At 47.0% G+C, this 21,733-nt stretch overlaps 1 protein-coding gene across 2 annotated transcripts in view; it reads right to left on the bottom strand.

Moving 5' to 3' along the window:
- The window catches only part of ARMH3 (armadillo like helical domain containing 3), a 165,167-nt gene that overhangs the window by 132,039 nt on the left and 11,395 nt on the right, over positions 1-21,733 (bottom strand). For both annotated transcript variants that reach the window (XM_038758263.1, XM_038758264.1), the window contains exons 2-8: positions 16,270-16,382; positions 13,008-13,064; positions 12,725-12,871; positions 9,792-9,899; positions 9,245-9,337; positions 6,147-6,221; positions 5,162-5,248 (exon numbers count right to left, since the gene is read on the bottom strand). In XM_038758263.1, coding sequence (XP_038614191.1) covers positions 5,162-5,248; positions 6,147-6,221; positions 9,245-9,337; positions 9,792-9,899; positions 12,725-12,871; positions 13,008-13,064; positions 16,270-16,371 — 669 coding nt within the window. In that variant the 5' untranslated portion in view covers positions 16,372-16,382. The remainder of the gene's footprint in view (positions 1-5,161; positions 5,249-6,146; positions 6,222-9,244; positions 9,338-9,791; positions 9,900-12,724; positions 12,872-13,007; positions 13,065-16,269; positions 16,383-21,733) is intronic.

The raw sequence follows: 21,733 nt of genomic DNA, 5'->3' as shown, positions 1-21,733 counted from the left end.
GACTATGACCCACTGGACCCAAAGATTCCTCAAGCCTCCAAAGGCAAACTACTGAGCGGCAGGACCACCACCTGCAAGCCGAGATAGACGACCATGACTTAACCTCCCAGGCCAACCTCCCTCCTGCAGCTCAACAACCAAGCCAGGCATGCAAAAGTGCTCAAGAATTCCGATTTGGACCCAAAAGGAGAAGAAAGTCGGTTTCTCAGATGGATAATAGAACAGTCGAAAAACACATCCCTAAGGGATTTGGAAGCACCCCCTGAAAAACCACTCTACCAGCCAGGATCTCTTAGTCCCAGGAAGTCCTTATGAATTACATGCCCCAGGCATCTTAACAGCCTCAATGGAGGCAAGGGGTGGAGAAAAAGAGTGGAGTTGCATTATTAGAAACTTCAATTGTTAGGGGCTTTTTACCCAAACTGAGAGTTGGAGCTCAGCCCATCTTCCAATCTGGTTTCCAGAGGGCAGGCCTTCGCTGGCCCTCTTCCACTGGCCCAACATGCCACAGCAGCCAAAGAAATGCTGGGCTTCATCAGGAAGGGGTGAGAAAACCAAGCCATAAGCCCAGTTTTACCATCGCCATCACAATTATTCAAACACACTACAGGGTGTCACCCACTGAACAAGGTACAATGAAAATTAGCAGTCCCAGACCCTATCTTCTTCTGCCACAGAGCTTCCCCCAGAGAACCGCCAGCGCTGCAAATGCAATAGTCGTACACCTTAAGGGGCACGACCAGAGCCAGGTAAAAGAGGTGATGGAGGAGGATTTAGGGGAATGCTTCCAGAGGAGTGTTGGAGTTGAGGCGAGAGGGGGCCTAGACCATCCTCCCCTTGGCCACACTCCAAATGGGTAGAAAAGAATCGGCATGTCCTAGTGGAAAGAACACAGCCCTGGGAGTCCCAAAACCTGGGTTCTCAACCCGGCTCTGCCACTCGTCTGCTGTGAGACCTTGGGAAAGTCTCATGATGATGACAAAGGATGACAACTTGCGACTGGAAGGAAAGCCAAATAAACCTCCAAACCGCTGGGAAATATTCTGCCTGTGGGCACCTGGGACTAGCCTGACTGCTGCTTCTGCCTGGGCTTCCCAGTTGGACTGAGGGAACACTTCCAGACCTTGGACTCTCCGAAGTGCTTAATACAGTGCTCCATAAGTGCTCAGTAAATTCCACTGAGTGATTGAGAATGCCCTCTAGGGCCCACCAAGATATTTTTTAATCTATTTCAAACTTGTTGGCTCTCACTGCTTCTCAGGTTTCCTGATTCTCATATGAGAGCTGGCCTTCATAGGATGACTCTAATTTATAGGCCGCTGCCTTTTATGGATCTAAGCAGCACTTATCATTTTCATTGCCTTTCTCCAGACCATTTTCCCCCCCTCCTTCCATCTTTTTAGATGAGACAACCAAAATGGAATGCATTATTCAAAGGCAGGGTATGCCATCCATTTGTACTATGACATCCCTTCCATTAGCCCCAATTCCTTAAGGATAGCCTTACACCTTATTTCCTTCTGGTATCACAGCTGGACACCCAACCCCTTCACTACCCCCAGAGCGAGGCTACGACCGACTGCACGGCCCCAGGGGTGACGAGCCGAAAGTCCAGTCTTCCAGACACAGGCTGCCTCACACTGACTTGCTAAGAATCTCCTCAGTATCGTGGAACCCAACCGCCTCATTTAATCGGCTCCATCTGGAATTCTTCACACTCTTGTCAAGTCTCCCTCCTGTTCCATGGTTACCAAGTTTCTCTAACAGCTCCTTGGGAGGGCTTTGTCAAAAACCGAAAGCCCGGATAAATGATTCCCCTGCCCTCCCCTGCCCACTCAATTTACTCTTCCAAAAACAGCTCTCAGTTTCCAGGGGTATCATTCACTCCAGCACCACGATTTTCTCCGGCTACTTGGCTGTGTCTGGTCTTTCCAGCTAACGCTTCAGAGGATCTGGCTGGCTCCATCTTCGAGGGTGAACTGAGCCGGTGCTTAGGACTGGGCCACACATCAGAGGGACTGTTGAATCAATACTAACTGATGACGACGGGGCAACTCTGTCACACAGGGCTCAAGTCAAAATATCCACAGTGCTAGCTCGTTGTGGGCGGGGAATGTGTCTGCAAATTCTGTTATATTGTGCTCTCCCAAGCACATAGCACAGTACTCTGCACATAATAAGTGCTCAATAAATATGATTGATTGATTTTTTCATGGTCTGTCTCTAGCTGCTCTGTTGCTATAAAGAGACTTGATAAGTACTGCGATCAAAATGGCTACCCCCCCACAAGCTCCCTCCAGTGTAAGAGGAACTTGTAATATACAGGGAATATAGTTACACAGGTATTAGTAGGTCTGTTTTTGGATCCTTCAGAACTCTCACATGAAAACTATTCACTTCAGGAAATTCACTACAACCTAATATTTCTCTACATGGCTAAGCACTTTCCTCAGCATTCCCTTCTGCTGTCTTCCCTGTCACTCCCCTTCGGGAAGAACCAGTCCTGGGGAGTGTATTGCCCCTTCATCTTGACCTAGGCTGACTGTAAGACTGTCACACAGTCATATAAATTGTTTACCAAGTGAGGAGCCTGCATATGGGAAGAGAAAGTCATCTCTTTGGTTGGCAGGTTTCAGTGACACTGATACTCAGATCAGTGAGATTCAGGCTCCCCAGGATGGCATTTCCATAGCTTCGCACCCTGAAGTTAGCTTGTATCTATTCCATTAGTACAGTGCCTGGCACACAGTACATACTTAACAAATCCTCTCCCCCACAAAAAAAAAAAAAAGTGACTGAAATGCACTCATAAGGGCCCTTTCTGAATTTACGAACTCATGATGAATGAAGAGGTTGTCAGGCAGGGGGGCTCAATCAGATGACAGGGCAGCATGGAGGACAGCAGACACGAGCACACACAGACACAAACACACATGCACTCCCACACACAATGATACCTGCCTGCTGGGGTGACCACTTGTTAGGCTCATCAGTGGTGACCGCTGCAGGCACAGAGGAAAGTGGTTGCCCAGGCATGCTCCCTGGATCCCCACCGTGGGAAGCAAGGGAGGCCAAGGTTCCTACCATTGCAGACTGGGGCTCTGAGCCAGGCCAGGCATCCTCAAAGTGGGGAGAATCAATCAATGGTATTGAATGAGCACTTACTGTGTGTACGGTACTGTAGTAAGAGCTTGAGAGAGTAGAGTAACAGATTTGGTAGACAAGTTCTCTGCCCATAAGGAGCTCAGAGTCTAGAGGGGGAGAGAGACTTTGTTTACTAGATACCAGGCTCTGTACTAAGCACTGGGATAGATACAAGCTAATCAGGTTGAACACTGTGGGGCTCACAGTCTTAATCCCCATTTTACAGATGAGGTAACAGATTTGGTAGACAAGTTCTCTGCCCATAAGGAGCTCAGAGTCTAGAGGGGGAGAGAGACTTTGTTTACTAGATACCAGGCTCTGTACTAAGCAGTGGGATAGATACAAGCTAATCAGGTTGAACACTGTGGGGCTCACAGAGTCCCCATTTTACAGATGAGGTAACAGACACAGAGAAATTAAGTGATTTGCCAGAGGTCACACAGCAGGCAAGTGATAGAGCTGCGATTAGAACCCAGGTCTTTCTGATTCCCAGGCCAGCGCTCTCTCCACTTGGCCACACTGCTTCTCAAAATAAATTATGGATATATGTCAGTCAGCCAATTGTATTTATTGAGCACTTACTACGTGCAGAGCACAATATTAAGCGCTTGGAAGAGTACAGTAACAATCAACAAACACATTACCTACCCACAATGAGTTTACAGTCTAGAGGACTGTAAATATGTACATAAGTGAAGGAGACCAGAGGGCAGCTCTCCAGAAAGCCAGGAGAGAGCAAGGTGTCTTTGCTGGTCTGTACGGGAGGTGAAGAGCAGCACAGCAACTCTCATTGGAAAAGGTGGGAATGGGGAGAAGGAATCCAGAATCCCGTCAACCAGCACTGTGGGGTCTTTGGCCAATCTGACAGACAAAGACTAAAATTCCCCACCCAACCCTGCCCGGGCATAGGGACCTAGCTGAGACTCTGAGTCAGCCCAGAGGCAAGGGAGCGAGGAAGTCGGGAGTCCCTGTTGCCAAAAATGAAATCCCCAGCCAGTCCACTAGGAATCGAATTTGGGTTGCATGGCTCTCTGTGAAGAAAATAGGAATTCCAAGGACCAGGGGTGCACAAGTGCTACAGACATACAGTCCCATGAGACAAAGGTTGGGCTCGTTTCAGAACCACGTGTTGAGTCCGAGAAACCTGTTAACTATCCAGCTATGATTGGGAACACATTCATATCCCAGCTGCAATCTATAGAGTAGAAGGAGGGATTGCAGAAGCACACACTAGCCCATAAAACCAAGCCCATCCGCCAGCAACAAAGTGTTGAGGCTGAATTATAGGCTTCCTCTGACAATCTAGCAACAATACTGTTGTTTACCGTTCTGAGGAAAAAAAAGACTGCCCTGTTATTCCAACCAACCACCTCACAACACCGGCTGTTGGCTGCAGAGAAAAACGATAGCTCAACGTAGTTCATCCCCACTACTGGAAACTGAAAAACAGCTCGAGTACATCTGACCCACACATTCAGATCTCCCGGCCCTTTCTTTGAAACAAACCAAAAACTTTCCATCAACTCACTCGCCTCCAATTAGGCCTCAGTAGTACCCGGTTTGTGTCCTGCCTGAGAGAGCCAATACGCCCCAAGTTCTCTAGGGAGAAGAAAGTGATTCACAGGAAGGAAGTAAACTGAAAAGCACAAAGGAGCACCCAAAACAAACTTCCAGACATCAAAGACACCTACGTGAAAATGGAAGCAAATCAAGCAGCAAAATAAACCATGTTTTAACTGAGTCCTAACCCCCTAAGGACAGAGGACGGATGGACACAGCAGATGTGTCCCAGAAACCCAGACCCCTACGCGCAGACTGGCCGCTCCAACTGTGTACTGGAGATGCTCTGTCTTCCTCTCGCCACCCTATTCGTACCCAAGAATAATTAAGAGGGGCACCTAGGATGATCCCAATCCAGGAGTGGCAACACATGGAGTGGTATGACCCCCGGCCAGAGGAGCAAACACCAGTTCATTAAGGGGATAACCGATGACTCGATGTCTCTGGGCACGCTCACCTCATACTTCCGGTAGTTTACCAGCAGAGCCAGCAGGACAACCGCATCATAACCATGCTCCCTGCGACTGGGGGGGTTCGAGAGAATCTGCAACCAGGACCAGAAATCAATCAATCAATCAATCAGTCATATTTATTGAGCGCTTACTGTGTGCACAGCACTGTCCTAAGTGCTTGGGAAGTACAAGTTGGCAACATATAGAGACAGTCCCTACCCAAGTGGGCTCACAGTCTAAAATGGGGAGACGGAGAACAAAACCAAACATACTAACAAAATAAAATAAATAGAATAGATATGTACAAGTAAAATAGAGTAATAAATATGTACAAACATATATACATATATACAGGTGTTGTGGAAGGGAAGGAGGTAAGATGAGGGGGATGGAGGGGGGGACGAGGGAGAGGGGAAGGAAGGGGCTCAGTCTGGGAAGGCCTCCTGGAGGAGGTGAGCTCTCAGTAGGGCCTTGAAGGGAGGAAGAGAGCTAGCTTGGCGGATGGGCAGAGGGAGGGCATTCCAGGCCAGGGGGAGGACGTGGGCCGGGGGTCGATGGCGGGACAGGCGAGAACGAGGCACAGTGAGGAGATTGGCGGCGGAGGAGCGGAGGGTACGGGGTGGGCTGTAGAAGGAGAGAAGGGAGGTGAGGTAGGAGGGGGCGAGGTGATGGACAGCCTTGAAGCCGACGGTGAAGAGTTTCTGTGTGATGCACAGATTGATTGGTAGCCACTGGAGATTTTCGAGGAGGGGAGTAACATGCCCAGAGCATTTCTGGACAAAGACAATCCGGGCAGCCGCATGAAGTATGGATTGAAGTGGGGAGAGACACGAGGATGAGTAGCTGCTTCACAGTTACTTGGACCTGAGTGTGTGGGTGAGGATGGGGGTGGGAGATAGGAGAGAGAGGAGGGGGCAACCCTTCCCAAGATGCTAAAGGAGCCAAGTGAAAATAACCCAACTGAGAAATCACCAGCCAAGAGAAACTTACCTGTAAAATAGCTTCAAAGATGCTGTTGATCATTACGTACTCCAGAATGGTGTTCTGACTGATGTTATCCGTCACCTGAATGCAATGAAAAGGCTTTTGGAGAGCTGCACTGAGACCTGCAATTCCTCTCATCTCCTGCCCCTGGCATTCCAAACATCTCATCTAACAGTTCCACACTTCCCCTGTTCCTCAGAGAGAGAGCAGAGCTTAGACTAAGCTTGTTTCATTTTCTCATTTCCCCTCCTTCTAACTTCCTGCAGCCTTGAAGTTCTCCCTGTTTCTCTCACTTTGCCTTTGCTGAGAGTTTCTTGTACTTCATTCCTTTAAAAGTGTGGTGTCTCATAGAGCAGGTGTTGGAAAGGAAGTCTGGGTGGTACTTCACCGCCTGGGCCCAGCTAGAACCCAACACAGCTGAAAGTCTGTGACCTGACCCTCACCATGATCACTGAGAATGTGACCTTCCTGTTGGACTTACTGGACCCAACCTGGCTTTGTTGGGGACCCAACCTCTCCCCATTGAGTGGAAGCTCCTTGTAGGCAGGGAGGGTGTGACTTAGTTATTCTGCACTTCTCAAGTGCCTATTACACACTAAATGGGAGCTCAAAAAAAGGGGGTGAAATGATTTCCAGGAACCTCATTTGCCCATTAGGAATAACTGAAAACTAGCACATGCAACACCACTCTTCTGACATTCACTTCTCTCCTTCTCTCTTCTCTCCTTCTCTCGCCCAGCCTGCACCCTCCGCTCCTCTGCCGCTAATCTCCTCACTGTGCCTCGTTCTCACCTGTCCCACCATCGACCCCCAGCCTACGTCATCCCCCTGGCCTGGAATGCCCTCCTTCCCCACATCCGCCAAGCTAGCTCTCTTCCTCCCTTCAAGGCCCTACTGAGAGCTCACCTCCTCCAGGAGGCCTTCCCACACTGAGCCCCCTCCTTCCTCTCCCCTTGAACCCCCTCTCCTTCCCCCCATCTTACCTCCTTCCCTTCCCCACAGCACCTGTTTATATGTATATATGTTTGTACGTATTTATTACTCTATTTATTTTACTTGTACATATTTCTTCTATTTATTTTATTCTGTTAATATGTTTTGTTTTGTTCTCTGTCTCCCCCTTCTAGACCGTGAGCCCACTGTTGGGTAGGAACTGTCTCTATATGTTGCCAACTTGTACTTCCCAAGCGCTTAGTTCAGTGCTCTGCACACAGTAAGTGCTCAATAAATACGATTGAATGAATGAATGAATTTACACCACAATTCCTCCAGAAGTGCTCAAATATCAGGACTAAACCTGGCAGATGCAAAGCCACCTAATGAAATCCTGAACTCATAAAGCCTATCTCTGGTCCTCAAATGTTTCACATCAGTTATTTTATTTCCTCCTCACAGAATCCCTGCCAGAGAAGCAGTGTAGCTCAGTGAAAACAGCACGGGCTTGGGAATCGGAGGTCATGGGTTCTAATCCCTGCTCTGCCATATGTCTGCTGCGTGACCTCGGGCAAGTCACTTAACTTCTCTGAGCCTCAGTTACCTCATCTGTAAAATGGGGATTAAGACTGTGAGCCCCACGTGGAACAACCTGATCACCTTGTATCCCCCCTCGGCGCTTAGAACAGTGCTTTGCACATAGTAAGCACTTAACAAATGCCATCATTATTATTATTATTAACTAGGGAGAGGCAGATGTCATAACCCCATTTTCCAGAAGAAGAAACTGATGCACAGATAGGTTGACTTGTCTGAGGTGCCATTGTCCCCATGGCAGAAAGGAGACAAGAACCAAGTTCTCATGCTCCCTCTTTCAGACAAAAATCCCCCTGTTACATCTGGAGCGTGCTCAAGCCAAAAAACCCATTATAGAGAAGAATATGTGTGAAGCAACGTGGCAAAACACACCCGAGAATCAGAGGACCTGGGTTCTAATCCCGGCTCTGCCTGGTACCTGCTGTGTGACTTTGGGCATGTCACTTATCTGTGCCTCAGTTTCCTCATCCATAAAATGGAGATTCAATATGTATTCTCCCTCCTACTTGGCCTTGCGCCCCGTGAGGGACAGGGACCTGTGTCCGACCTGATTATTCTGTATTGACCCCTGCTTAGTACAGCAGCTAAGCACAGAGTAAGTGCTTAACAAATACCGTTTAAAAGTGAAACTATTATTATTATTATTACTATTATTCAATTGAGCCCTTGGAAAAGCCAAATTCAACCAGCTTTTCCACTGGCTTGACTCCAGCCGATGAGCTGGGTAGGGCTGAACCCCACGCACCAGTCCAGGAGAACTAAATCCTGGCAAACCGAAAGTCCAGAGAACCTTGGTAGCGAGGAAAGCCCTTCCCTGATAGAAACAGGAGGGTTCCTGGGTCACCTGGTCTTTAACTCCTCAGAAGTAATATTTTTTCAAAAAGGTGAAATTTAAAAAAAAATGCCTAAAGGGTAAATTGGCCCCAAACACTTCCCCTGCTTCAGATGAGACTCTTCCAGCTACTTCCCCAGCAGGATCCTCCCCACATTCCTGTTGTACACATACATAGGCCCAGGTAGGGAATTCAATAATAATAATTCCTCCTCTCCTATTCTATTTATTTTATTTTGTTAGTATGTTTGGTTTTGTTCTCTGTCTCCCCCTTCTAGACTGTGAGCCCACTGTTGGGTAGGGACTGTCTCTATATGTTGCCAACTTGTACTTCCCAAGTGCTTAGTACAGTGCTCTGCACACAGTAAGCGCTCAATAAATATGATTGATTGATTGATTGATTAATAATAATGATGGCATTAGTTAAGCGCTTACTATGTGTAAAGCACTGTTCTAAGTGCTGGGGAGGTTACAAGGTGATCAGGTTGTCCCATGGGGGCTCACAGTTTTAATCCCCATTTTACAGATGAGGTAAGTGAGGCACAGAGAAGTTAAGTGACTTGCCCGAAGTCACCCAGCTGACAGTTGGTGGAGCCAGCATTTGAACCCATGACCTCTGACTCCAAAGCCCGTGCTCTTCCACTGAGCCTGCATTGAGACTCACTTTTCAAATAAATCTGCCCCTAGAAGAGCTTGGATTTAGCTCCTATGAAGTGTAAAATAGGCCTGCTGAGCTACTTACAGTTACCAAGCAAAGGAGAAGTTTCAGACACAAGCTTTTCAGGCTTTCAGAGCCTTCCGAGCAGAGCAGAGAATCCAAACTCTCCATCAGATTCTGGAAGAGAGAACAGCAAATGTTACTGGGGTTAACCGTTACACTGGCCAGATATTTTGCCTGTCTTCTTCTGGGTGAGACTGGACTGGTTTTACCTCGACCCCCGTGAAATGACTTCACCTTCTAACCCTAGCAAAAACTGCACACCGGGAAAAAGGCAGGGGAAGGGGAAATTACATCCTCTACCATGGTACATGTCTCAAAAAAAAAAAAAAAAACTCACTCAGAGATTCCCAAACGGTATTTTGCTGCAGCCCCATTGTAGCCGCAACGATATTTTTTGAAACTGGACTCAGGATAAGAATGGAAGAAAATACATCAACTCCATTTTTCATGTATACTGCTTAGACTATTTTGTCAATGCTCTCATCAAAATTGCCCAGGGGCCACACGGAAGAACCCCACCAAACGCAGACAAGGATCGGCAATGGCTTCCAGATGCATCTGCCCTCACCTTCATGCACAGCTCCGCCTTGTCAAAGCCCATGAGCATGTTGATGATGTCGAACCCAGAAGTGGACTTGTTCTTCTGATGAACTCCACGAATGAGTGCGCACAAAGTCTGCAAGGGAAACAGGATGAACGTTTGATGGGGGCAGTGGTGTCTTTGTTTCGATTAATCAATCGATTATATTTACTGAGTATTTACTGAGTGAGGCAGCCTGGCGTAGTGGCTACAGCACAGGCTTGGAAGTCAGAAGGTCATGGGTTCTAATCCCAGCTCTACTACTTGTCTGCTGTGTGACCTTGGGCAAGTCACCTCACTTCTCTGGGTCTCAGTTCCCTCATTTGTAAAATGGGGATTGACGATTATGGTACCTGTTAATAATAATAATAATTGGCATTTGTTAAGCGCTTACTATGTGCAAAGCACTGTTCTGAGTGCTGGGGAGGATACAGGGTGATCAGGTTGCCCCACGTGGGGCTCACAGTCTTCATCCCCATTTTACAGATGAGGTAACTGAGGCTCAGAGAAGTTAAGTGACTTGCCCAAGATCACACAGCAGACATGTGGCGGAGCCAGGATTCGAACCCATGACCTCTGACTCCAAAGCCCGGGCTCTTTCCAGTGAGCCAGGCTGCACGTACTATGTGCCAAGCACTGTTCTAAAGCACTGGGGTAAGACTTTGAGCCCCAGGTGGGACAGGGACTGTGTCCAACCTGATTTGCTTGTACCCACCCCAGCGCTTAGTACAGAATTGCCAGGCACAATCCCTGCCCACAAGGAGCTTCCAGTCTAGAGAGCTTCAAAATGAGGAAGAGCTGACTGCCCTTTTAGAAGTGTTTGGTTCAGTCTACTGTACCCTCTGAAGCTACCAAGTGTTGATTCTTTGCTTCACAATCTTCTCCTTCCACTCCTCTCACCCAGTCACCCCTGAGTCTGAGTTTTCAAACATGCCCATTCAAGAGAACATGGAGCAGTTTTGCTCTTTTCTCTAATAAAGGAGCAATTACCCAAGAATGAAATGAATGGCTGGCTTTTTATACCCATCGTGAGAGCTTCTATATAATGCATCACATTTCCCTGGGTCACAAGTTATCATGTGAAGCCCGTGACCCGCTGAGCAAAACAGAAGGACGGACTTGGAAAGAACAGCAAAGCTTTATTGGCAACAAGCAGTGCGGACTAGTGGATAAAGCACAGGTTTGGAAGTCTGAGGGATCCGAGTTCTGATTCCAGCTCTGCCACCATCTGCCACCTTGGGCAAGTCACTTAACTTCTCTGTGCCTCAACTACCTCATCTACAAAATGGGGATTAAGAATGTGAGCCCCATGTGGGACAATGACTGTAACCAACCTGATTAATGTTTCTTCCACAGCACCTAGTATAGTGCTGGCACAGACTAAGTGCTTAAATTCCATTAAAAAAAGGCTTAGTATTGGAAACCAACCCATTTTCACCAACTGTTCTGGGCCTCAAGTTGCCTGCTCTGGTCCTCCAGGTGTCCCACTTTGGGAAGTTTTTAATCCCTTGGGAAAGGCAGTTCATCCACATCAAGACGATTAGGCCTCGGGGGTGACCGAACTAGCCACGAGAAGCCCTGCCTGCCACAAAGCTGAGATGCTCCTCTCCCACAGGACAAGTAGAACCCATCTCCCAGAAGCCACAAGAGTGTCCTTTCTTGCTTTCAGCTCCCAGATCACCAGGAGAGCTGCAACTTTGGAAACTGAAATACCACAAAGTACAGTTCCAACTAGAGAAAAATGATCCTACACCACAGATTAGATACTTCATTATCCTGATTCATACTTCTTGCGCCGCTGCCTAGGGTCTGTGGCACACTGAGGTGTAATGCTCTCTTGACTCATGTTCTAATGGAGGGAAGAATGCAAAGAGCAAGGATGAGGGTGAGGGCTACTAAATGCTCAAAGAAAGGGATCCCTTGACTCTCTCCCTACCATTAATACTGCTTCTTACTAGAAACTGCCCCATCCCGATCCCTCATCTGTAACTGGGATGACTGCATTTTTTTCTAAACTACACGCCAATAAATTGCCACAAGCTCTCAGATCAAATTATATTGGCACCACTTTTATTATTATTAGTAATAATAACAATAATAATAATCATGGTACTTGTTGGGCACTTATATAAGACAAGCACTGCTCTAAGCGCTGGGGTAGATACAAGTTAATCAGGTTGTAATCTTCATTTTACAGATAACTGAAGCCCAGAAGTGAAGTGACTCGCCCAAGGTCACACAGCAAACAAATGGCAGAGCCAGGATTAGAATCCAAGTCCTCCTGACACAGAGACCCATGCTCTATCCACTAGGCCATGCTGTTTCTCCTTTAAGATTAAGACTGGGAGCTCCATGTGAGAGAGAGACTGTGTCCAACCTAATAAGCCTGTATCCAGCCCAGTGCTTAGTACAATGTCTGGCACATAGTAGGCATTAAACAAATACCAAAAAAAAAAAATTAGATTCAACAGGTTGGGGTTCTTCTTGATGGCTCAGCTCCCAACCTACTCCTGACCTCCTCTGCAAACATCCCCAGACACCATCGGGAACGAGGAAGAGCACACTGTGGATGATGACCGCACTTAACCTCGCACTTGGTGCCAGGGAGGGAGTGATCTTTTCCCCCCAAAGACGCATGCAACCCCTGAGGACACCCTTCCCATGGATGCAGGCTTCATTTTCCCACCTGCATAAGTGACAGAGAAATTCCCACTATTAATAATAATCTGTCTAAAGCAGAAAGGAGCTAGAGAAATTCCCACTATTAATAATAGTCTGTCTAAAGCAGAAAGGAGCTAAACATCACCACTCCCTAGCACTTAAAAAAACCACTCTCGATGGACAACTCTAGGCCTGACGGAAATCTCGGGATGTGTAACTCTCCCCTCTCCTTTGAAACACGCTGTTGCTCACAGCCGTACCTGGAGTGCATTGACAACTCGAATTGGGTGCTCCTCTCCCAGCGCCTGGATGCAGTGTTGGAACAAACAGTTGATGTTATCCTTGATTTTCATTAATTCCTCCCCATCTAGAGACTCTAATTTGCCTTCCAGGTACTCCAGGTTCACCTGCCAGGAGAAAGGAAGAGTCCATGGTACAACTCCCCGCCGCCCCCAACCCTGCTCCAATCGCAGGAGGGAAACACGCAAGACCCCAAATGTGGGGAGGAAAAGGGGCTGCCAAGGAAGTCAAGTTCCGCCTCACCTTCATGAGGAACAGTTCCTCCCAGAATCGGGGGCTGCACTTGCTGGGGTCCTCCGTCTGAAACAGAAATACAGCTCTATTAGCCAGGGCCCAAGGCCAACGCAGGTCACTCGGAACACCCCGAAAACTTATTTGCTGGTTGGGATCGGGTCAAAAGTAAACAGTTAAACATGGGGAAGCAGTGTGGCCTAGTGGAAAGAGCAGGGGACTCAGAGTCAGAGGACCGAAGTTCTAATCCCGGCTCTGCCTGGTACCTGCTGTGTGACCTTGGGCAAGTTAGTTCACTTCTCTGCACCTCAGTTTCCTCATGTGCAAATTGGGGATTTAATACCTGTTCTCCCTCCAACTTGGACTGTGAGTCCCATGTGGGACCTGATTATATTCTACCTAGCCCAGATCTTAAAACAGCACCTGACACGTAGTAAGCACTTAAATACCAAAATTATTAATTTTTATTAAGGGAAATTTTTTTCAGCAAGAAAAAATGCAAAACTCATCCATCCCCCCTCTTCCCAATCCCCACTTGAAAAAGAACTATGATTTGCCATCAACAATGCAAAAATAATTGTATCAAATTACATCCTTGACTGAAAATATTTTCAATTTATCTGGCAACCATGATCAATTTTTTTGCTTATATTTTGTGGGCAGGGAACATGTCTGCCAACCTGTGTTGTACTCTCCCAAGCGCTTAGTACAGTGCTCTGCACATAGTAAGCGCTCAATAAATACCAATGATGGTAATGTTGATTCAGCTTCCATAGAGGACCGCACCTGGAATCTGTTACCACAGAAAGCTGTGCAGGCAGAAGCTACCTTCAGGTTCAAGAAGGGTTTTGGCTAAATTAAGGCATGAGATGTCCCAAATGGGTACTAAAAGGAAGGTTGGGGATTTAGAGGAAAAGGTTAGAGATGCTAGATCTCACATCCAAAACTACGAGGATAGATGCCAAGGGGGACCACCATTGTTCAATTCCTTCAAAAATCCCTGACCAATGGGCTGGGTGACAAAGAATGGCATTTGTTAGGATCTTTGGAGAATTAGAATCCATGTGAATTTAGAAAAGAGAAAATATTTTCACACTAACTTTAAAAAAATCACTTTAGCATTTATTGGTACTTGATTTCCAGGGGAAAAAAGGTGGGGGACAAAAAAGGAGGCACTTAAGGACAGTCACAGCATTCCGCAAGTGTTAAAACACTTTTGAGTTCCCAAGCAGAACAGCGCTAAATAATATAAATAGCTGTACTCTCCTTAGGAAAAAAAAAATCACACATCCACAAACAAAAGTTGGGGGAATAGTCGTACACATCTCATATTCATCGTATCTAATGTACGCAGCACCGGTGTGTCAAATCAAGACATCCATTTTAATGTATCAGCCAGCCCCAGGGAAAGCATACACAAAGCCAGAAACGATCTAGTTTTGGCAATATAGAACTGAACTCTGTCCCAGAATCCTAGAACCTGGGCAGATGCCTGACCAACAATGTAGAGAGAAGGAGGAGGTTTTCTCCTCTACAAGGAGGTAGAAAACTGAATCAAGAGAGCCTAGCAAATCCATGGGGAGATTGTCAGAGTCAAGCAGCAGCACATGGTGACTTGGCTCCACAAAGCCTGTGCATTCCAACCTTCTCTACATCTACTAGATTTAGCCTCTCCACAAAGGTCGCGGCCAATTCCTTTGAGTGGCTCCACCAGCATAAGGTACTAGCTACTCTCAACACCTGCTACTCTCTAGCAGGACCGGATCACAAACGCCAAAATCTCGGAATGAAGTCAGTCTCCCGGCGTTGTAGTGACGCTCGCCGCACTGCAACTCTATTGACTGGGATATGTGAGTAGACTGGCCGGGAGCAGTATACCCAAACCGCTGCTGTATGGTGAGTGGCACTGGGGAAATTGAAAGCAAAGAGGATTGAGGAAATGCTTTAAGGACCCAGTAAAACAAAATCCCAGGCAGCGCTGCATCCCCACTGAAAACTGGAAATCACTTGTTGCAGACAGAACTGCATGGTGCCCTGAAATCAAGACAGGCGCAGCTCTTATCGATCAGAAGTTTTAGAAAGAACCTTGCTGGCTGTGTGACCTTGGGCAAGTCACTTAACTTCTCTGTGCCTGTTACCTCATTTGTAAAATGGCGGTGAAGACTGAGAGGCCCATGTGGGACAGGGACTGTGTTCAACCTGATTAATTAGTATCTACCCCAGCGCTTAGTACAGTGCCTGGCACATAGTAAGCACATAGCAAATACCATTTTAAAAAAAGAGAGAAGTAGTGTGGCCTAGTGGAAAGAGCATGGGCTGGGCGTCAGAGAACCTAGGTTCTAACCCCAGCTCTGCCACTTGTCTGCTGTAGGACCTTGGGCAGGTCACTTGACTTCTCTGTGTCTATTACCTCATCTATAAAATGAGGTATAGGAATGGGAAGCATCTATGGGAAGAAGCATGGCTCAGTGGAAAGAGCCCGGGCTTGGGAGTCAGAGGTCATGGGTTCTAATCCCGGCTCCGCCACTTGTCAGCTGTGTGACCTCGGGCAAGTCACTTTACTTCTCTGAGCCTCAGTTCCCTCATCTGTAAAATGGAGGTGAAGACTGTGAGCCCCCCGTGGGACAACCTGATCACCTTGTATCCCCCCAGCGCTTAGAACAGTGCTTTGCACACAGTAAGCGCTTAACAAATGCCATTAAAAAAAAAATGGGGAGGAAGATTGTGATCCCCATGTGGGACATGGACTGTGTGCAATCTGATGCTTTTGTATCCACCCCAACACTTAATACAGTTCCTGGCACAAAACGTGTAACAAATTCCATTCAAAAAAAGAGAAAGGACAGAAATTATCCCAGGGATGATGATGATGGCACTTGTTAAGCCCTTACTAAAGCACTGTTCTAAGCACTGGGGAGGATACAAGGTGAACAGATTGTCCCACGTGGGGCTCACAGTCTTGACCCCCATTTTACAGATAAGGGAACTGAGGCACGGAGAAGTTAAGTGACTTGCCCAAAGTCACACAGCTGACAATTGGCCGAGCCGGGACCTCGGAACTCCTCCACAATAGATGCTTTTCCCCAGCCATCCCTTTCCTGCCAACATATCTTGGAACCCCTTCCCTGCTAGGGTACTAGGTCACCTCTCTTCCCCTGGTGTGACTGAATTTGGGGGCACGAAAGGTTAAGGAGGCACCAGATATTCCCTCACCCTAGCACGGATCTGACAATTCCCACTCCCGTTCAGGGGCCCCTCCGCCGCCGCCCCTTACCGTGAAGATTTCATCGTACATCAGCACCACCTTCTCCTTCAACGGCTTCTTGGACGCTGAGGATTTCCGCAGCAGCCCTCCCCTTTTCTCCACTTGGGCCATGGTTCATGAGCCTGGCAATAAAAGCAGAGTCAACGCATGAGTGCTCACTCACACCCTCTCTTGGGTTTATAATAATAATACTGATAATAATAATAATTGTGGTGTTTGTTAAGTGTTTACTATGTGCCAGGCACTATACTAAGCATGAGGTGTACAGTGCTCTGTACACAGTAAGTGCTCAATGAAAACGATTGAATGAATTAATAATAATAATAGCGGTGGTATTTGTTAAGCACTTGGAGAAGCAGCGGAGAGTAATAATAATAATAGCAGTGGTATTTGTTAAGCGCTTACTTGGAGAAGCAGTGGAGAGTAATAATAATAATAGCGGTGGTATTTGTTAAGCGCTTACTTGGAGAAGCAGCAGAGAGTAATAATAATAATAGCGGTGGCATCCGTCTCTATATGTTGCAAACTTGGACTTCCCAAGCGCTTAGTACAGTGCTCTGCACACAGTAAGCGCTCACTAAATACGATGGAATGCATGAATGAATAATAATAGCGGTGGTATCTGTTAAGCGCTTACTTGGAGAAGCAGCGGAGAGTAATAGTAATAATAGCGGTGGTATTTGTTAAGTGCTTACTTGTAGAAGCAGCGGAGAGTAATAATAATAATAGCAGTGGTATTTCTTAAGTGCTTACTTGGAGAAGCAGCAGAGAGTAATAATAATAATAGCGGTGGTATCCGTCTCTATATGTTGCAAACTTGGACTTCCCAAGTGCTTAGTACAGTTCTCTGCACACAGTAAGCACTCAATAAATACGACTGAATGAATAAATAATAGTAATAATAGCGGTGGTATTTGTTAAGCGCTTGGAGAAGCAGCGGAGAGTAATAATAATAATAGCGGTAGTATTTGTTAAGTGCTTACTTGGAGAAGCAGCAGATCTCAGTGGAAAGAGCCTGGGCTTTGGAGTCAGAGTCATGGGTTCAAATCCCACCTCCACCAACTGTCAGCTGTGTGACTTTGGGCAAGTCACATAACTTCTCTGTGCCTCAGTGACCTCATCTGTAAAATGGGGATTTAGACTGTGAGCCCCCCATGGGACAACCTGATCACCTTGTAACCTCCCCAGCGCTTAGAACAGTGCTTTGCACATAGTAAGCACTTAATAAACGCCATCATCATCATCATCATGAGGTAGATACAAGGTAATCGGGCTGGGCATAGTCTTAATCCCCATTCTAGAGATGACGTAACCGAGGCCCAGAGAAGTCAACTGACTTGCCCAAGGTCACACAGCAACACACGTGACAGAGCCGGGATTAGAACCCAGGTCCTTCTGATTCCCAGGCCCGTGCTGTGTCCACTAGGCCAGGCTACTTCTCAGGACACGCTGCTTCTCACCCACCGGGCCAGGATGCCTTAGTCGCTACCAGGAACATATTTTCCAAGAGAATGAATGATGAACAACTGTGTACAGCTCTGGGCACCAGTCCAGCCGCGGTCTGGAAGAGGGCACTGACCCGCAAGTAAACTGGCAGCAAGAATTTAAATCGATGTGCCTTGGTTTGAACATGCCACACTTTACGTCCCTATCGGGCAGCAGAGAGGGGATGAGCTTAATGCAGCTGCAAAACCAAGTGTGGAAAAGGAACCAGTTCCCTTTTTAATGGACCTGGCAAGAATCGAGATGGTAAAAGTAAAGATCTGCAGATAATACACTGCCCACAGACCAATCCTGCACTGTGAACTTAGATTTCAAGTATTGATTGAGGTTTGGGACCATTAGGGAAGAAAGTGCAGTACGGACTGACAGGCTCCATTAATTCTGCCAAGGTAAATGGGGCCACGCATCACTGCCAAAAGGACTTCACCCCACTGCTTCATATATAACGGCACCAGAGGAGCCCAGAAATTTTTCCAAGATCTGACTCCTCGGAAGGACAGGGCGGATGAAACACCAGAAATGAATTTTAAACAAAAAGAGAATGACAACAGGCTACCTGCAGACTTAATGTTACCGTAGAAGACAAAAAAATGCCACCATAGTTGGGATCAACAATGAACGGATGAGTGGCAGCGTGGCCTAGTGGAAAAGAGAACGGAACCTGAGAGTCAGAGAAGCAGGGCTCCAATCCCGCTCTGCCACGCGCCTGCTGTGAGGCTTTGGGCAAGTCCCTGGGCCTCAATTTCCCCCTCAGTAATAAGGAGATTTAATACCTGTTCTCCCTCCTATTAAGACTTTGAGCCCCATTTTTTTATGGTATGGGGGCTTCACGGCGATCGTCAAAGTTTCCCCAAGGGCCTCAGGTGAAGCTAACCCCCATGAATCTCCAAACCCTGGTCAAGAGACCTCCAGTCATCTCAAGACAAAGGACTTCCTAAAGGGAAACGTCTGCTTGGCCTGCTAACCCAACCAAAGTCAGCTGAAGGTTTGGGGGTTTGCGTCCCCCCTAACAGCTATAACTCACACCTTCCCAAAACAGTAGTCTTAGAGAAGTCTTCCAGTAACTCCCCCAAAAGAAAACATGAGGCAGAAATGTGCTCATCATCAAATTGGGCTCGGAGCCCTCAAAGCTCTTTCTGTCACCAAATCCTGTTGGTTCTCCCTTTTCCACCGCTCCAGAATCCACTCCTTCCTCTCCACCCTAACCGCTACCACACTGATCCAAGCACTTACCATATCCCTCTCTACTACTGCATCGGCCTCTTTGCTGACCTCCCTGCCTCCTGTCTCTCCCCTCTCCAGTCCCTACTCCAGTCTGCTGCACGAATCACTACTCTAAAAAAAATGTTCAGTTCATGTCTCCCCTCTCCTCAAAAACCTTTTAAATAGAATGCCCAACCACCTCCACATCAAATAGAAACTCCTTATCAGCAATGAGGCACTCAATCGGCTTTCCCCTTCCGACTTTACCTTGCTGATCTCCCACCACAGCCCAATACACACACTAAGCTCCTCCAAGGCCAACCTTCTCTCTGTTCCTCGATTCCATCTTTCTCACCACTGTCTCCTTCCCCTCGTCGTCCATCTGGCTCAGAACTCCCTCCCCATCCATACTGAAAGACCACTTCTGCCCCCCATCTTCAAAATCTTACTAAAGTCACAGCTCCTCTTAAGAGACCTGCCCCATCGAACCCTTCACTTCCCTGACATAGCTCGCCCATCTGCATCACTTAGGTACTTGGGGCTGTTCCCCTTAAGCACTTTGATATTCACCCCTCTCCCAGACCCACGGCACATATTCATATCCACCTACAATTTCTTTGAACGCCTGCCACCCTCTAGTTTGTAAGCTCCTTGTGGGTAGGGACCGTCCGTACTTACTCATTTGTATTATATTCTATATATACTCTATATATGTTTGTACGTATTTATTACTCTATTTTACTTGTACATATTCTATTTATTTTATTTTGTTAATATGCTTTGTTTTGTTCTCTGTCTCCCCCTTCTAGACTGCGAGCCCACTGTTGGGTAGGGACCGTCTCTATATGTTGCCAACTTGTACTTCCCAAGTGCTTAGTACAGTGCTTTGTACACAGTAAGCGCTCAATAAATACGATTGAATGAATGAATGAATATACTCTTCCAAGCACTTAGTATAGTGCTCTGCACCCGGTAAGCGCCCAATAAATGCCATTGACTGATTTCTTAAATCAACAAAAAATCCCTCCTGGGTTCTCATCAACCTTGGAAAACCTCCAGCCCAGTCGGGAGAAAATGAAAACCAAAACGTTGTCTGTGTGAAAACTTAACTAGAGTCGTCCCCACCGACACTTTACAAGGCCCGCAAATCGAACTGTAATCAAGAGATGGTTGGAAAAAGGCAAAGGAGAGCAAAAACTCTGCCGGGCAACTTACATTATATTGATCTCGGTTTTGTTCTTAAAGCATGAAACGCAAAACATCTCGTGTGCCTTTTAAATAGGTTGTCATGCAGACGATGTTCTCATGGCGAAAAAATAAATTGAAAACCCAGAGGACCCCATGACAACAAATTCGTAGTGATGGAATCCCAAGGCTGGTGGATTTGGCTCTCGTGTGTGCTCAGCTTCAACTAGTTGATTAGCACAAGGCACAAGCTCCTGGATTTGAAAAGCACCACAGTTCGGTGTGCAAACACATCTTCCCTGAGGTCTTATCATAAGATTAGAGCTAATCAATATCCATGACAAATCCAAGAGACTCACTTGCCCCATTTCAAGATCAATATTCTCTAATAAGCTAGAAGGGGTGGAAAGGGGGAAACCCACTTCTATCCCAATCCCCCAATTTCCTAGGAAGCATCACACTTTTCAGCATTTTTCTTCCTTCTCACTCAGCTCACTCAGCTGGGGGTGGGGAGCCCAAATTCTTCTGTGAACAAGCTTTTGCTCTTTAGGAAACGACGACCAAAGTCCTGAAAGCTGGCAGAAACCGCCATCTGTGCAAAAACACAGCTTCTCAGAAAAAAGCCCCAGGCAGAGAACCAAGGTATGGCTGGGGGCAATTATGAGTCTGGAATTTCTCCCTCTATGTTCACTTTTTGGATGGCTGTTTGGATGGATTCTGAGCACCTGGGAAGACTAAAACCTTGGCCTTTCAGCCCCAAACATCCTTTCTCTCGGCTGATCTCATGACCCTCGGTGTTGTGCCTGATCTTAGCACTGGTTATCACAAGAACCTCTGCAACACCACCGCAGGATCAGACTTACGATCCGCAGCCTGGAATTCTGTCTCTAAGCGCAGCAGTAGAAGGCTTGGACGAATCTTCCGATGGTTGTCCCCCTGAACAAGAATGCACCACCTCTCAGTCCTAATTTGACTCGGCCCATAGTTCCTGCACAACTCCTTGACATGCTCAATGCCCTGCTTTCGTGGGCAACCATTTTCTCTCTTGTCGATGATGGTATTTGTTAAGCGCTTACTATGTGCAAATCACTGTTCTAAGCACTTTGTTGGTTTTGGACCTTCCACCTTCAAGCTTCCAACAGTTCCCCGCTAATCCTGGTATGTATCCTCTCCATCCAAACTGCTACCATGTCAATAAAGTCACTCATCCTATCCTGCCTGGATTACTCCAGGAGGCCTTCCCAGACTGAGCCCCTTCCTTCCTCTCCCCCTCATCCCCCTCTCCACCCCCCATCTTACCTCCTTCCCTTCCCCACAGCACCTGTATATATGTATATATGTTTGTACATATTTGTTACTCTATTTTACTTGTACATATCTATTCTATTTATTTTATTTTGTTAGTATGTTTGGTTTTGTTCTCTGTCTCCCCCTTTTAGACTGTGAGCCCACTGTTGGGTAGGGACTGTCTCTATAGGTTGCCAACTTGTACTTCCCAAGCACTTAGTACAGTGCTCTGCACACAGTAAGTGCTCAATAAATACGACTGATGATGATGATGATTACTGCATCAGCCTCCTTG

This window comes from Tachyglossus aculeatus, chromosome 16 (genome assembly GCF_015852505.1).
Source record: "Tachyglossus aculeatus isolate mTacAcu1 chromosome 16, mTacAcu1.pri, whole genome shotgun sequence".
Lineage (NCBI taxonomy): Eukaryota > Metazoa > Chordata > Mammalia > Monotremata > Tachyglossidae > Tachyglossus > Tachyglossus aculeatus.
This window is presented reverse-complemented; position numbering and strand designations above follow the sequence as displayed.